This window comes from Carettochelys insculpta, chromosome 1 (assembly GCF_033958435.1).
Source record: "Carettochelys insculpta isolate YL-2023 chromosome 1, ASM3395843v1, whole genome shotgun sequence".
Classification (NCBI taxonomy): Eukaryota; Metazoa; Chordata; order Testudines; family Carettochelyidae; genus Carettochelys; species Carettochelys insculpta.
Genome location: NC_134137.1, coordinates 180,527,581 through 180,541,807, shown reverse-complemented (window position 1 = coordinate 180,541,807; position 14,227 = coordinate 180,527,581). Strand labels below are relative to the sequence as shown.

The 14,227-nt window shown below is 44.6% G+C and overlaps 1 protein-coding gene across 1 annotated transcript in view; it reads left to right on the top strand.

The window, feature by feature from the left end:
- Positions 1-5,652, top strand: part of IFNAR1 (interferon alpha and beta receptor subunit 1) — a 55,601-nt gene extending 49,949 nt beyond the window's left edge. Inside the window, exon 11 of the mRNA XM_074996817.1 lies at positions 2,182-5,652. Within this exon, the coding sequence (XP_074852918.1) occupies positions 2,182-2,403 (222 nt within the window). The 3' untranslated portion in view covers positions 2,404-5,652. The remainder of the gene's footprint in view (positions 1-2,181) is intronic.
- Positions 5,653-14,227: the final 8,575 nt, after the last annotated feature.

Genomic DNA, 14,227 nt, shown 5'->3' with positions numbered 1-14,227 from the left:
CTTTGCCCACCTTCCCCCTTCTGTGGGGTCCTAGTTAATTCCGTACTCTCTAGCAGTGGAAGGAGACAGGCAGGACCATGTCCCTTTTTATAGTCTTGCTCTTAGAACATGCTCAAATGCTGATGTGAAGTTTAGGAGGGGCACCCAAGCATCTTGGCACAACCCCAAGAACATCCACGGTCAGTATATCCTATGGATGTGAATATGCAGAGTCCATCTCAAATTCCCATTACAAGTAACCTTTTTCCCCTTTCAGGGTTGGTGAGATTAAATTCTTTGACTTCACCATTTACCCAGTCCTGGAACTGTTTTGATGAAAGAAATGTGTTTACATCCTCTCACTATCCACTTGTAACATCAGAAACAATGGAACACAAATATCTTGTAAGGATGGGGTGCCAATGGCACTCCCATTAAACCCAAACCATAACTCTGTGGCCACTGAAGCTGCAGTAAATGAATGAAACAAGGAGTAGGTGAGGTTCATGAGTCACTGTTAAGGACTGCATGTATGGAACAAAAGGAAGCTCTTCTTTTCCTTCCAAATCATAAGCACCACTTACCCTTAAGTATTTCCCGCATGAGCGTTACCAAATTTATGGCTGTAAAAAAACATGCCATAGACTGAAATCTGGTTTTCTGTGTACTTTTCCCTGTACAATACAGATTTTACAGGGAAGCTCAATGTTTCTCAAATTGGGTATCCTGACCCAAAAGGTGGGGTCCCAGGAGAGATGTAAGATTATTTTAGGGGGTCATGCTATTGCCACCATAACATCTACACTGCTTTCAGAACCAGATGTGAGGAAAGCAGCAGTTGCTCCCTAAACACCCAGTTCTGAAGGCAGCATCGCCACCCGCATTGCAGAAGTAAGGATGACAGTATCACAGCCTCCCTGCAATTACCTTGTAATATCTCCACTACCGTTGTTTTGTCAACCCGACAGTTAACTGTACTGTGAAATTACAGAGGAATTTGAGAAGTAGCTGAACTCATGACCTTTATTATTTTCACCGATGACCCTGATTATTGACCAAAACGAATCTGGAAGCACCCTAGTTAGGTGAAAGTTCCTATAAACTGTAATCAGTTTATACATGTTCAAGTAGACATTCTGGTTCAGGGCATTCAAATGCTAAAGTGTAGCAAGAACCAGCTTTCACAGTACTTTTCCAATTGCCTATGAGACCATTCTTATATTGGCAAGGCAGCATGTTACTTGGACAGAGTACCTGATTCCCAGTATCCTTCTGCCTCAGTGATGTCCTTAACATATGCAGTACGTAGTGCTTCAGAAACTTTGGTATCAGTCAAGTTGTAAGTTAAACAATATATCTATTATTAAATCATCTGTAAACTGAATTGTAAGGCAAAATTTCAGGTATCCCCTTCAGAGGAAGGGATTTTAAACATTTGAGTCTAGGATAAAGTTAACAGTTCACTGTTTGAAGTACTGCATGAGGCTGGATGGAATTTTCTGTAATCCAGCATCCACTGTCTTTCAAAATTGTCCTCAGAACCTTCTCTCTCCCATTGCAAAAACCTGTGAATGCTAATCCATGGCAGTTTAAAACCAAAAATGTACCCACCTACTTATGACCATAATTTTCCTGTCCCCAAATAAGTGAAGTTATTTTTCTGCATCGTAAAGTATGTAACTGTGGTGTTGGTATAATAATGTGTGTTTTGTATTTTGCTGAGCATACTGTGTAAGTGGCTAATGCTTACTAGTACAATAAAAATATTAGAAATTTATTTGTGGCCATATTGACTCAATAGACTTGTAAGGCCAGAAGGAACCATCATGATCATCTAGCCTGACCTGCACATTGCAGGCCACAGAACCTCACCACCCATTTCTGTAATGGACCCATTCTCTAGCTAAATTACTGAAGTCCTAAAATCATGATTTAAAGACTTTACGTTATCAAGAATCTACCATTTACACGAATTTGAAGACACACAGACATTTTATAATACTCACCTGTATTTACATACCAAAGCACTCTTTGTATCTAAGTTAATTCCTAAAAACAAGTTTTATGCTAAAAGTAGAGCATCATCATACCACAGAATATAATGGGAAGAAGATTGCAAAGCAGCTGCTTTAACCAAGCTATTTAAGCTTATAACTAACAGTTTTGTTTTTCTTCTCTTCTTCCATTCTCCCTTATCTCCAGTTCTTTGGAAGACAACCTTTCAATATTCCATATCTGTCAACTTCAGAAGAGGCGACAGAAAATTGTTGTATAATTGAGAGTATTGTTGTAGAAGAAACAAATCAAACTGATGACTACAAACACTCTAAACAAAGCAATCGAGATTCAGGAAATTATTCAAATGATGATGATACTTCAGGAACTAAAGTGCTAGAAGAAACACTAGACCAGGAAACAGCATAACTAAAAACAACACTCTCTTAGTCCTAAACTTTCCAGTTTTGCTTTTCCTACTGCAGAGTTATTTAAAAACAAGGAACAAATATTTCTTCTTCTCTTCTAGAAAAAGGATATTCCTTGGATACCATTTTGGTTGATGTTTGATGCTCTTCGTACTATTTTCCATGTGAATCCTGATAACTGGAGAAGTTAAGAGAGAATGGATGCTTGTTGTAAGAATAGGTTTGGGCAACTTTGTCTTGATCATTCTAGCCAGTACTATATCCAGAATAAGATTGTGATCTTCAATATTAGGTGTGCATAAAAGCAAAATTTCTGCCTTGTAAGAATGAAGCAAATTCAACTATGCATTTAAGTGCCAAAGTAAGTTAAGGAGCTTATACTTGTGTCTGGTTAGTAACTGGATGTCCATAAGCTGTAACATTTGTATGCGTAGTTGAGATGTACTTAAAAATATTATGTTCAAACATAGGAAAGAAACTCACGTTTATATTTCCAATTTTTTCTTAACTGAATTTCTACTGATCAGCATCAGTGAAGGGCAAATACATAGTCATCAACAGGAAATAGCTTTGGAGAATTAGGTCCTTTAAATCCCTGCCATAGAGCCAAATGATCACCAAAACCACAAACCTGAATCCATCTGATTCTGATATTGTGGTGCCACATACACATCTCTAGATATTGGTGTAGCTGAATCAGCTGTATTTTAAATTAGAGGTTCTCAAATTGTGGTTCACGAGCCACCAGTGGTCCATAGTCTCCATTCAGGGTGTGTTGGGTAGTTTTTTCTGAGGTGTGCATCTGTGCAGCCACATACACAAGAATGAAGGGTCTGTCCACCTAATTAGTGGCACACAGGCATTGCTCCACTAATTAGACACATGGACACTACAGAAGATGCAAATGTAAGGTGAGATGGTAGCCTTGGGTGAAAATAGGGAGTAGGTGGGGTGGGAACAGTGGAATGAGAGGAGGAGATGAGGGGCAAAAATATGATACGCAGGGCTGTGTCAGCCAGAGAAAGAGGTGACTTTCCCCAGCTCCAGGTCTGTAGCTTCCAGGGAGAGACATCCCTTCATCCCAGCCTGAGCCCTGTAGCTGCTGTGACGGGAGAGAGACACCCTCCCCCCTTCCCACCACACAGACAGATATTAAAATGAGTTTTGTCCTTTTATTTGTAGAACAAAAAAGTTAATTCTTAAGAGGTGTTTTACATAGCACTTTTTATCCAGTGTGGCTTTGCAAAGGTCAGCTAATGGTAAAAACACATTTGGAAAGAGCATTAAGTGGTGTACCAAGACCCTCAGCAATTTTCAAGTAGTCTGCAAAAAGAAAAAAAAAGTTTGAGAACCACTGTGTAAACAATTCCTCTATGCTGCAATGATTTTTATATGTTGCTGGGGTAAATTACTTTTCGCACTATGATTGCATTGCAACTACTATTATGATTTATAATTTCTCCATCAACTATGGCAAGAATATTCACCATTTAAAAACTTTGCCAGCTCAAATTCTACTTTATCAGGCGTTCGTGTTTATACAAAATATGGTGCATGCAGCAGTAACACTTGAAAATTATTTGTTCCAGTCTTGGGGATCATTTTTCTACTTTTAATTGATCATATTGGGTTTTAAAAATAGTTTTCTGTTTTATGGGGAAAGTTAATTTGGATTCTCTTTTTCAGTTGTCATAAGTTTATAACTTGCTCCAGATGATTGTAGGTTTGTCAAAATTTGAATGTTTAATCACTTAAAATCTGTGTTCCCAGCTCAATCCTTCAATTCTTAATGCTTGGTGGTAGTGTTTTTTGGGTTTGGGTGGGGAGGGTAGGGTGAGGAGCCAGCTGAATACGACTCCTTTTTTTTTCTTTCAAATAGGCACTGCTTATTGAACAGGATAGTTGTTTCATATCATAGTGTCTTCTTTATGCCATATAGTTCTGCTTAGTCCTGTGACAGTGAGGTTGGAATTGCTTAGGATTGGTTAGAAAGGAAAATACAGTTTTGGACATGATATGAATTTTCATCTAACTATTTCTATGTTTGAGAAACAATCATTTTACCTTTTGGCACTTAAAGCAGAATAGAAATGTTTATATTTTATCTTCTCTACCATTCCCCTGAGCTCCCGCCAATGCCGCCTCTTTTCGATGCTCTTGTGAAATTTTTTGGCAAATTTATTTCCTAACTTTGTAGGCAAATTGAAAATAACCATGCATCCCTTGAACTTTTGAATTGTTTGTTTGGTCAGTTGGTGTGGAGCGGTTCAAACTATAGGAATCTAGGAAGATACTTGTGCATTCAGTCTCCACTGATGGGCAGTCCAGAGAGATTAGTCCCAAGAGTTTCATTAGAATTGCCCCATAACAGTAGTAGCCCCATTCATTGGCAGGTCTCCTGTGTTTGATAGTAGTCAGTGCCAAATGTTTTAAAAGTAGATCTAAAAAGTCCCTAATTTACCTAATTGTTGTAATAGAGACAAACTCTTGCTTTAGAGCAAAAAAAAAAAAAAAAAAAAAAAATTCAAGTGTGGGTTGGGGAGACTTTAACATCTGCAGCTCTCTGTAACCTTGGAGAAGAGCATGTTTTGTTTTATGTGGATTTTTTTTTGTTTTGTTTTTGTTGTTTCTTTTTGGAATAAGTAACTTGGAATCAGAATTGCCTGGGTTCAGCTGAGTTTTATCAATTAGTATGGCCTTTGGCAAATCACTTAATATCTGTACTTTTGATTTGTAAGAGTGCTGGAAGATAAAAGAAGCTATAAAACTGTATTGGACATACAGATTTTAATTGGTTCATTTTACATCATTTTCCTCTTGCTTATGCAGCTTTTAATGCTTTGTGCTACAGATGTGCCTCCTTGGGCCTCTTTTTCCCCCCAAAAAATTATTTTCAACATAGAATTTTTAACCATAGTTTATTTCTTCAGAATTTAAGTCTGGAACACATTCTTCGTGTTGGAGGACTTTTGTAGATCATTTTCCTTTCTTTTGTTTTTCTCTTTTCAGCACAAAACTTCAGTTGATATTTCAGGCTACATCTACACTAGCATTCCTCTTTCAAAAAAGGCATGCAAATGAGGGGAAATTGAAAATGCAAATGAGGGTGCAGATTTATATATCTGGCACTTCATTTGCATATTCTTTCAAAAGAGGTTCTTTCAAAAATAGAAAAGCGGTGTAGACACAGCTCTTTCGAAAATAAATCCCACTTTTGAAAGAACCCTTATTCCTTTTTTTAAAAAAAAGAGGGGGGCAATAAAGGTTCCTTCGAAAATGGGGTCTGTTTTCAAAAGAGCCAGGTCTACACTGCTTCTCTTCTTTTGAAAGAATATGCAGATTAGCTGCTAGATATCTAAATCTGCACCTTATTTGCATTTTCAGTTTCCCTTATTTGCATGCCTCTTTCAAGAGAGGAATGCAGATGTTCTCCAAAGGTGATTTCGTTTAATGTGATTATTTACATAATCTGTTGATGGCTGAAAAACATTCTGAAAATTAAAGACATAAGGCTAGCTTAGGCAACCATCTCTGACTTCAGTAGGAGTTGTACCTATATATATTGAACTTATACTGCAATGTCATCCTATTGGAGTTCTGGAAGTACATTCATTGTATTCTGATCTATTCATCGCTTCTGTGTATCACAGAAGCACATGCTCTCTAGCACCCACTTATAGCCGGGTTTTCACCAGTGCAGCAACCCTGAAGAGAGAAGAAACTTGAAGCAATTTCTCCTTCTCAGATTTCTGAGCAGGATCTTCATATGTCTCTTGATGTTATGCCCTGGCTGGGCTTGCTTGTTGGCACAAGTATAAAGTTCCAAATTCCTGACTGGTTCTCCAATTCCCAGTCAGTTGGAATAGTCTGTAGTATCTTACATCTCCACCTCCACCCCTGCAGGTATAAAGCCAATATTCACACATTTGCAGGGTTCTAGATGCAAACATTTATATCCGCATCTGCACAAATGAGTTATCTGTAGATTTATCAGGCTCTTTGAATTTTTATACTTGGGACTTTTGCTCTCTACAGCCTCCTCTTTTGAAGACTCCTTTGAGAACAGTCCCAAGCCAAATCATTAATCTGCTCTTCCTGGGCTCTAGACAGTATTAAATACAATCCCAGCAAAATCAACCAATGGCAGCTCCAACTATGTCTTCCCAAGTGGTCCTCCCCACGCTGTCCCCAGAGGCAAACTCTTTTATTGATCCCAGGATTACTTATTGTTCCCCACCATGCTGGCACTTTGTTTCCTCTCCTTGTCTGAATAACTTAATTGATTACAGATGGATGGGGCTTGTTCCCTTCTATGGGACCAATCCCAGCTTTAAACATGAGTTGTTGAGTTCTGTGTAGTCTTTCTGTAAGTGTGTTCTTAGTGATAGATCCTGTGCCTCCACTTTTTACAGGAGACCTCCTACTCCAAGACTGGTTCCCTGACTTCAGCACCTTCCTCACCAGGCCTTCAGAAAGTCCAGAGGAGTTTGGGCACCTCTTGGATACAGCCATTTGGGAGCTATGCAAACAGCAGCTGTTTTGCAATGACACACAACAGCATTTTCAAAACAGTATAATATTTATTGGACAACAGAAATACAGTATTTTAGGTATATTGGGTTAAAATGGTAAAGCAAAACATAAATATATGATTTTTCTTAACTTGTCAGGTTGTCCTTTCTTAGTTAGGCAGCTCTCACTTTGCTGTGATGTGGAGGACAGGAGAGGTAGAGAAGATGGGAATTCAGGGAATTGGAAGAGTTCCTTTGAATGCCAGAGACTTCAGACAGAGTGATATATTAAAGTTGAATGGTGAGGAAGTTCATGCTGTCACAAAGGTTTGCCAACTTTTTTCTCAGGTCATCTTTCCCTAGCTGAGGTGTAGCAAGGTATGCACTCCCCAGGATGTGAAAAGGTAGTAGTTCTTCTTACCATTGACTCCAGCAGGAGCTGTGGCGTTCCAGTGCATAAGATTCAGTCTGCTCTTACGTAAGTGTGTCACTTCAATTTTAAAATTTTGGGCATGTAATTTTATCCATGCCCAGGATGTCTCCAAATATATGATGCTAAGGACAGCTATATTGTTTTCCAGTTTTATTACTCTGTAGTGGATCTTTTTGTAAATTGTAGTTGCATTAGAAAGTCTTTTGGAAATGGTTTCTTACAGCTCTTCCTTGCTAACGTCTGTTGAGAAATAGTATAGTTTTCATTTAACAGAGCCATCTCAAATACATTACTAAATATTTAGAAATAGAAAAAATGTCGAATCAGGAAAAACATTTCCAGGGAAATTATGTAATATAAGGAGGCTTACCAATATATCGTAGTCAGCAGGAGATTGGATTGGATTACTATTCCTGTAATTGTTAATTTAAAAATAGTGAGAATATGTACGCTCCCCTATTAAATGTTAGAAATTCTTTGTAGTTAAGTGGATTGGGAGTAGGATTCCTGTCGTGGGCGTTGTTGAGCTAAAAGGAAATTAGCATCTGGCTCTGATGTAACAAGATTCTCGGGTCGCAGGAACTGTAACTTTCCCATGGGTTCTAATTTTTTGCCTGCTCTCCATTTCAGCATCTTATATCTGAATTTAAAAGCTAAAATATGTATATATTTCTGCAAGTATGCAAACTACAGAATTGCATTAGAAACACATCTTTCCACAGTGCTGGAGTCGTCTTTTAATGATCTGTCTTTTTGGAGTGGTTGCATATTTCCATTCAGTGTGTGCATGTCCAGAGCACTGGCGCCAGAGATATTTACCTTAACAGTGTCTATCCATGCAGTGCCTGTATCCACTACTGCACAGCGACATAAGGACAAAGCCGGTCCCACCTTCCTTTGTTTATTCATGCCTCCCATGGTCAGTAGTCAGAGCTCCTTGGCTTGATTTGCAAGCGCTCTCCCATTTCAGGGTGTTTTTTTCTTGTGCATATGGTCAGTTTACTCATCAGATAATTAGCAGATCTTTAGAACAAGTTTCTTTTGTAATTTTTGCTTAGTTGTTCTCTGTTAGTTCTGGATACTGTGGGGGTGGACAGTAGGGACTTGTGCCTCACACAAAAGTGATGGTCTGGACATTGTAGAGACTGTTAGGGCAGGGGAGCAGTACCAGGGAAGATGCATAGAGAGCATACTTCAAAGGAGCCAGACCTCCCAGGAGATCCAAGTCCCACATACATTTTACTAGGAAACAAGACAAAAGGCAGGATATACTGTCCTTGAAGAAGAAGCCCTGTAGCACCTTATAGACTGACAGATATTTTGGAGCATAAGCTTTTGTGGTGTGTGGAATATCCTGCCCTCTGCAGGGTAACCTCAGAGCCTACGAAGACCTGCTAAAGAAGATTGCTTTCTCTCGGGACATTCATGGTGAAGTAGTGAAGAGAGTGTCCGTAGACTGGTGTCAGCACGACCTTCCTGTGTGACTCTTCCTATAAATGAGGCCATACTGGAACCCCCAAAAGTATTACAGCCAGCACTATCCCCCCCTTACCACAAACAGGCAAGAGAACTGACAAGCTGTGCCATTGTCCCTTTACAAGTTTACATGGATGTAAACAAGCCTACACATTCCTTCCCGAGTTTGTTGGTTATCTTGGCAGTAAATGAAGGGAACATCCAGCACTGTTTTCTCTGTACAAGCAAATGATGCAAATGGACCAAGACTTTTTGATGGACAGATCTCCACTGTTAAGTAGGGAAGCTGGACATTTATTTCATGATGATGACTATTTGAGAGTGCCAAAACTGCTGGTTGTAGGCATTGGTTAGTAGGTTAGAAGAATTGATTCAAGCTGCCAGATAGATCATGGAGGCCCCAGAGTTTCATCTACCTTAATCTAATGGGGGATGCATGCTGTCATAGACACACTGTCCAGTTTGTCCTTGAGACTTTATATGAGTAATATCCTAATCCTGTTCTTTAAAAAGCATATATAATCTTTTTCTGCATATTCTTCAGCATTCCTAGTTCAAGTACAGACAATAGTGACATGTCATCTTGCTGCTGATCTCTGCTGATCACTTGCTGCTTTCAGGACATGTAGTGCATCTCTGAAAAGGAAGGGGGAGATCCTAGTAAGCTTCTTTCAGCTCCTGCTTCCCCCTTGTCCCTATTTTCAACAGTACTGCCACTGCTACTCTAATCTTCTCTCCAGTCATAGTTTAAAATGACCTCCTCTCCCAGTGACATCCTTCACTCGCACCTGGAATAAGCTTCCTGGTCCCCACACTGCCAACCTTCCCTGCAATCCAAAGGTGCTGGAGATGAAGCTGAAGAAGATGGAGGAAATTTTTAAAGTTTAAAATGACAGTTGTTTCCAGGAAACCATAACGAGGTTTTTCTTTCTCAGGCTCTGAAAAGCAAAAGGGAAAAATGACACTTAACAACAACCATTTTAATGGGACCACAGAAAGCCTGTGTTGAGCTCCCTCTGCTGGCTGTGCAGCAGCACATTAACAAGCCATATTTCAAAGCTGTGGCAATGTTGGCTTGGGGGCTTAAACAGGGCAGTAAAGAGGGATGCTTTTTCAGGTCCACTAAAAATATTAAACAAGGGTCTGAACAGAAAAGCACAGTTACAGTAAATGTGGAGATCTAATTTCTAGTCTCAACAAGGGAGAAGTTGAAAGTCAAATACTTGTTACTGCTTACCCTAGTCTATTTCCCCTTGCCATAAACAAAAGTCCTGTTTCTATATTTGTTTACATATGACTTGAGTGTATTATAAAAATATTGTATTACTTTGCACTATTACATAAAATAATGAATTTGAAAACATTTGTCTTCTGTTAAAATCATTGTTTCTTGTGTCTGTGTGAAAGATTGAGCAGCTAACTGAAATGCTAGTGCAGCAGTGGGCAATAATTTTCTCAGAGGGGCCACTCCACAAATTTTAGTTCTGGCTGCAAGCCAACTCTGGGCCACAGGGCCTCCCTCAAGCAAAAGGGGTGGAGCTGAGAGCTACAGAGGAAACAGAGTGGGTAAGTATGAAAGAGATTTGCTCCTGAGTGAGTCATTTATAATCCATGGTTCAGGCTGGAGCAGCTCCACTATCTCTCCCTCTTCCTGATCCATGCTCTGCAGAGAATGGGGTACAAGGGCAGGGGAACACCCTGACTTCAGCACTATCTTCTCCCCTCCAACCACATCACCTCTCCGCGTCCCTCCCCACTACCCAGCAAGCAGAATACTAGGAGCAGCTCAGATACAGCTGGAGCAAGGGGGTGAGAGGAGCAGTTGAACACATGGGCTGTGTCTCTACATGCAAATCTCGAAAGGTGGAACGTCGAAAATCTAAATCGATATAAGGGATTTTGAAAGAACATGGCCACACACACACAGCAGATTGCCGTACCGGTCTGGTATTTTGAAAGAGGCCCCAGGTCTTTCCAAAGGTAGAGTCCATGCAGCAACGTGAGCCCTTCCAAAAGAACAAGCCAGGAAATGCCCTGCATGCAGTCACATGGCCAACAAGCCATTTTGGATTTCACAGCTAGTGGCCCCCTTAAAGGGCCCTACTCAAACACACCCACCCTCCACACACAGCACTGCAGAGCAGCAGACAACGCTGCGGAGACCATGCTCTGAGAACGTCGTAGTGCATGGAGCACCAGCAGCTGCCCGAGGCTCATGCCTCCGCCCACGGTTGGCCCTGGCTGGCCATGGTCATCCTGACCATGGTGGAAGTCCTGTAGGCCACAAACACAAACCCCGCCCCCTTAACCAGGGTCCTGCAGGCCTCAGCCATAGGGCAACTGCCGTACCCTGTTCCCTGTCCTATACAATGCCTCTGGAGCACCCCAGCAGTGGGGGCTAGTGGGAGAGGGTAGTACTGGGCCAGTGGCATGACAAAAGGTGGCTCTAGAATTTCCAAATGTTGAAGCAGACATTCATGGAGCTGTGCCAGTGGCTCACACCTGCATGCAGCCCACACGCCTGGTCAAGAAACAAGTTGGGATTGTGCTGTGGAAGCTGGCCCCTCCACATAGCCACCGTTTGGTGGGATACCAAGTCAGGTTGGGCAAGGCCACTGTTGGAGCCATACTCCTTAAAATAAGGTAGGCCAGGGCACCACACCCACCCTGGCAAGGGCGGGGGGAGTGTGCCTCTGGAGGGGGGGCATGGAGGGCCATGGGCTCCCAACTGTGGAGGCCCACATCTCAATGCCCGCCCACACACGTGGTCCAGGCGATCAACCATGTGATCCTGCAGAGGGCTGTCCGCCTCGGGGACCTGGATGACGCCATGGTGGGATTCATGGCTGTCGGGTTTCTCAACTGCTTTGGCACCCTGGATGGCACCCACATAGTGATCCGTGCCCCTGACCACAGCGCAGGCCACTACGTAAACCACAGGGGGTACCACTTGGTGGTGCTGCAAGCCCTTGTTGACACCAGGGGCCAGTTCAGCAACATCTGTGTTGGCTGGTCTGGGTGAGCCCACGATGCACGGGTATTCCAGAACTCCTGGCTGGGGCACCGTCTGGAGGAGGGGACGTACATCCCTGCCAGGGAGCTCCCCATGGGGGCCACCACAATATCACCATGGGTAGGTGGCTGATGGGGCGTACCCATTGCAGCTATGTCTGATGGGCCCCTACACAGGGCACACCACCACCAGCCAGGACTCTTAATCACTACCTCAACGATGCCTGCAATACCAGGGAGTGGGCCTTCGGCTGCCTAAAGGGGCGTATCCCATGTCTGAACAGGCGGCTGGATGTCAGCCTCCCTAGTGTCCCCAGAGTGGTCACAGCCTGCTGTGCTCTGCACAATGTTGTGGAGGGTAAGCATGACCACTTCATGCTGGGGTGGGCTGCGGATGGTGGCCCTGGGTACAAGCAGCCACCCATGGCTCCATGCCGGCAGGCACACACGGATGAGGTTAGGGTCCAGGAGGCCTTCAACTGGGACCCTCCCTGGCCCTCCCTCTGGCCCACATCCACCCCGCATCACTGACCCCCACACACCCACCCCGCGCCACAGTCCACACACACACAGGGGGCATGGGTGCACAACACAACAGTTTACTTATCACTCACCCAACGAACAACACGTAAATAAAGTGCACTTGAACAAAAAGCGGTGTGAGGTCGTCAAAACTGGGAGCTAGGTATGGGGGAGAGCTATGTATGGGGGGCAGGCTCCTGTGGATGGGGTCACAGGCACGGGTGGGTCCCATCAGCCCTTGGTGCGGGAGCCCATTGGGGCTGGGACGGGACTGAGATGACAGGGAGGTAGGCCCCATCAGGGGCTGGGGGCACCACCCTGGTGGGGGGGGGACTGCAGGGGGAGGGGAGCTCCCCATGGCGATGAGCCAGTGGCCCAGTGTGACCCAGGCGACTGGGGAGAGGGTGCCGGGATAAGGCAGTGAATTTGGGGGTGGCAGGGGTAATGATGAGGGGGAGCGAGGCACCAGAGGGCTGTGGCCGCCTTGCCCCTGGCCACCAGGCCTGGTCTTCCCACTGCCTGAGGAGCCGCTCCCCGAGGATGGCTGTCTGCTGCCATATGGCAGCAGTGTGGCCTGCTGTGGCCTCCTCCAGGCTGGACAAGCAGCAGCCTGTGCAGCAGGGACGGGAGTTCCCCGGTCCCATCAGATGGCGGGGCTGGAGTGCTGGCATCCGGGATGGGACTGGCCTGGCCCTCAGAGGAAGATGCCGTGGAGACACAAGGAGAAGAGAGGTGACCCATCAGTGCTGCCAGCCGGTCCCAGGGGCCCCGCCTGCCCTTCCCCCCCACATTGCCCCAACCATCCCCCAACACTGCAATCGCTCATCCGACCTCCCCAGGGAGTCCCATGTGGCCACTGGGGCTGTATCCGTGGGGGGCCCACTGGTTGTGGTCTGGTCCCCTCATCCCTTTCGAGTCGGGAGAGCCCCGGTCCGGCCTTATGGTCCTGGCCAGTCGTGCACCTCTGCGTTGGGGTCCGAGTTGGAGCCAGCCATGTCAACCACCGTTACTGGCTCGAGGGCATCTTTGGGCCAAGAAGCTGGTCCAGTTCACGGTAGTACAGGCACCTCAGGGTGGCCCCTGCCCCCAGTTGCCTGCAGGCAGCCCTGTCCTGGCTATAGGCCTGCCTCAGCTCCTTTATTTCCAATGTTTCTTGATTGGCTGTGTGCTGGGGGTGGCCCCGCTTCTACAGCCCCAGTGACAACCAATTGAAGTCTGCAGCATTTTGCGGCCACCCGCTGCTGTGCAACAGGAAGTCCTTATCTGCTCAGAGACTGAGAAGGTCTTTAATCTCAGCCTCTGTCCAGGAAGAGCCCCTCCTCTTCTGGCTCCGGCTTGCCTCTGGTGACCCCTGAGGCTGGATGGAGGGAGCCTCCTCAGGGTCCCTGGAGTGTGGGGTGCTTGCCATCTGGGTGGTGGGCTGTGTGGCTGCAGTGTCTGTGGTTCTGGAGCGTGTGCCAGGCAGAGTTTGTGCTCCTGAGGCTGTGGGCGCACTCTCATCTTCCAGCATGGAGCTTCCATGGCCATGCAGGGTTGGGCCCGGAGACCATAGAGCCCCTCTGGGGCTTGCTAAAGTGTCTCAACGCTGCCGGTGGCCACTGCTATGGAGGACCTGCTATTTCAAAATAGCAGCCTCGGAGCATCTACACATGCCCTATTTTGAAAATGAATTTCAAAAGAGGTCACTTTTCCTGAAATCTGATGGGAAGAGGGATTTCGAAATGCAAACCCCTTTTCACCGAAAACAATTTCAAAAGAGGCCATTATGTGTGTGGATTTGCTTTCGAAAGACGGGACTAGTGTAGACGCACCCATGCCCTTAGCTATAAGCATGCATGTTCTGCTAATCAGTTGCATGGGCCAGAGAAAGT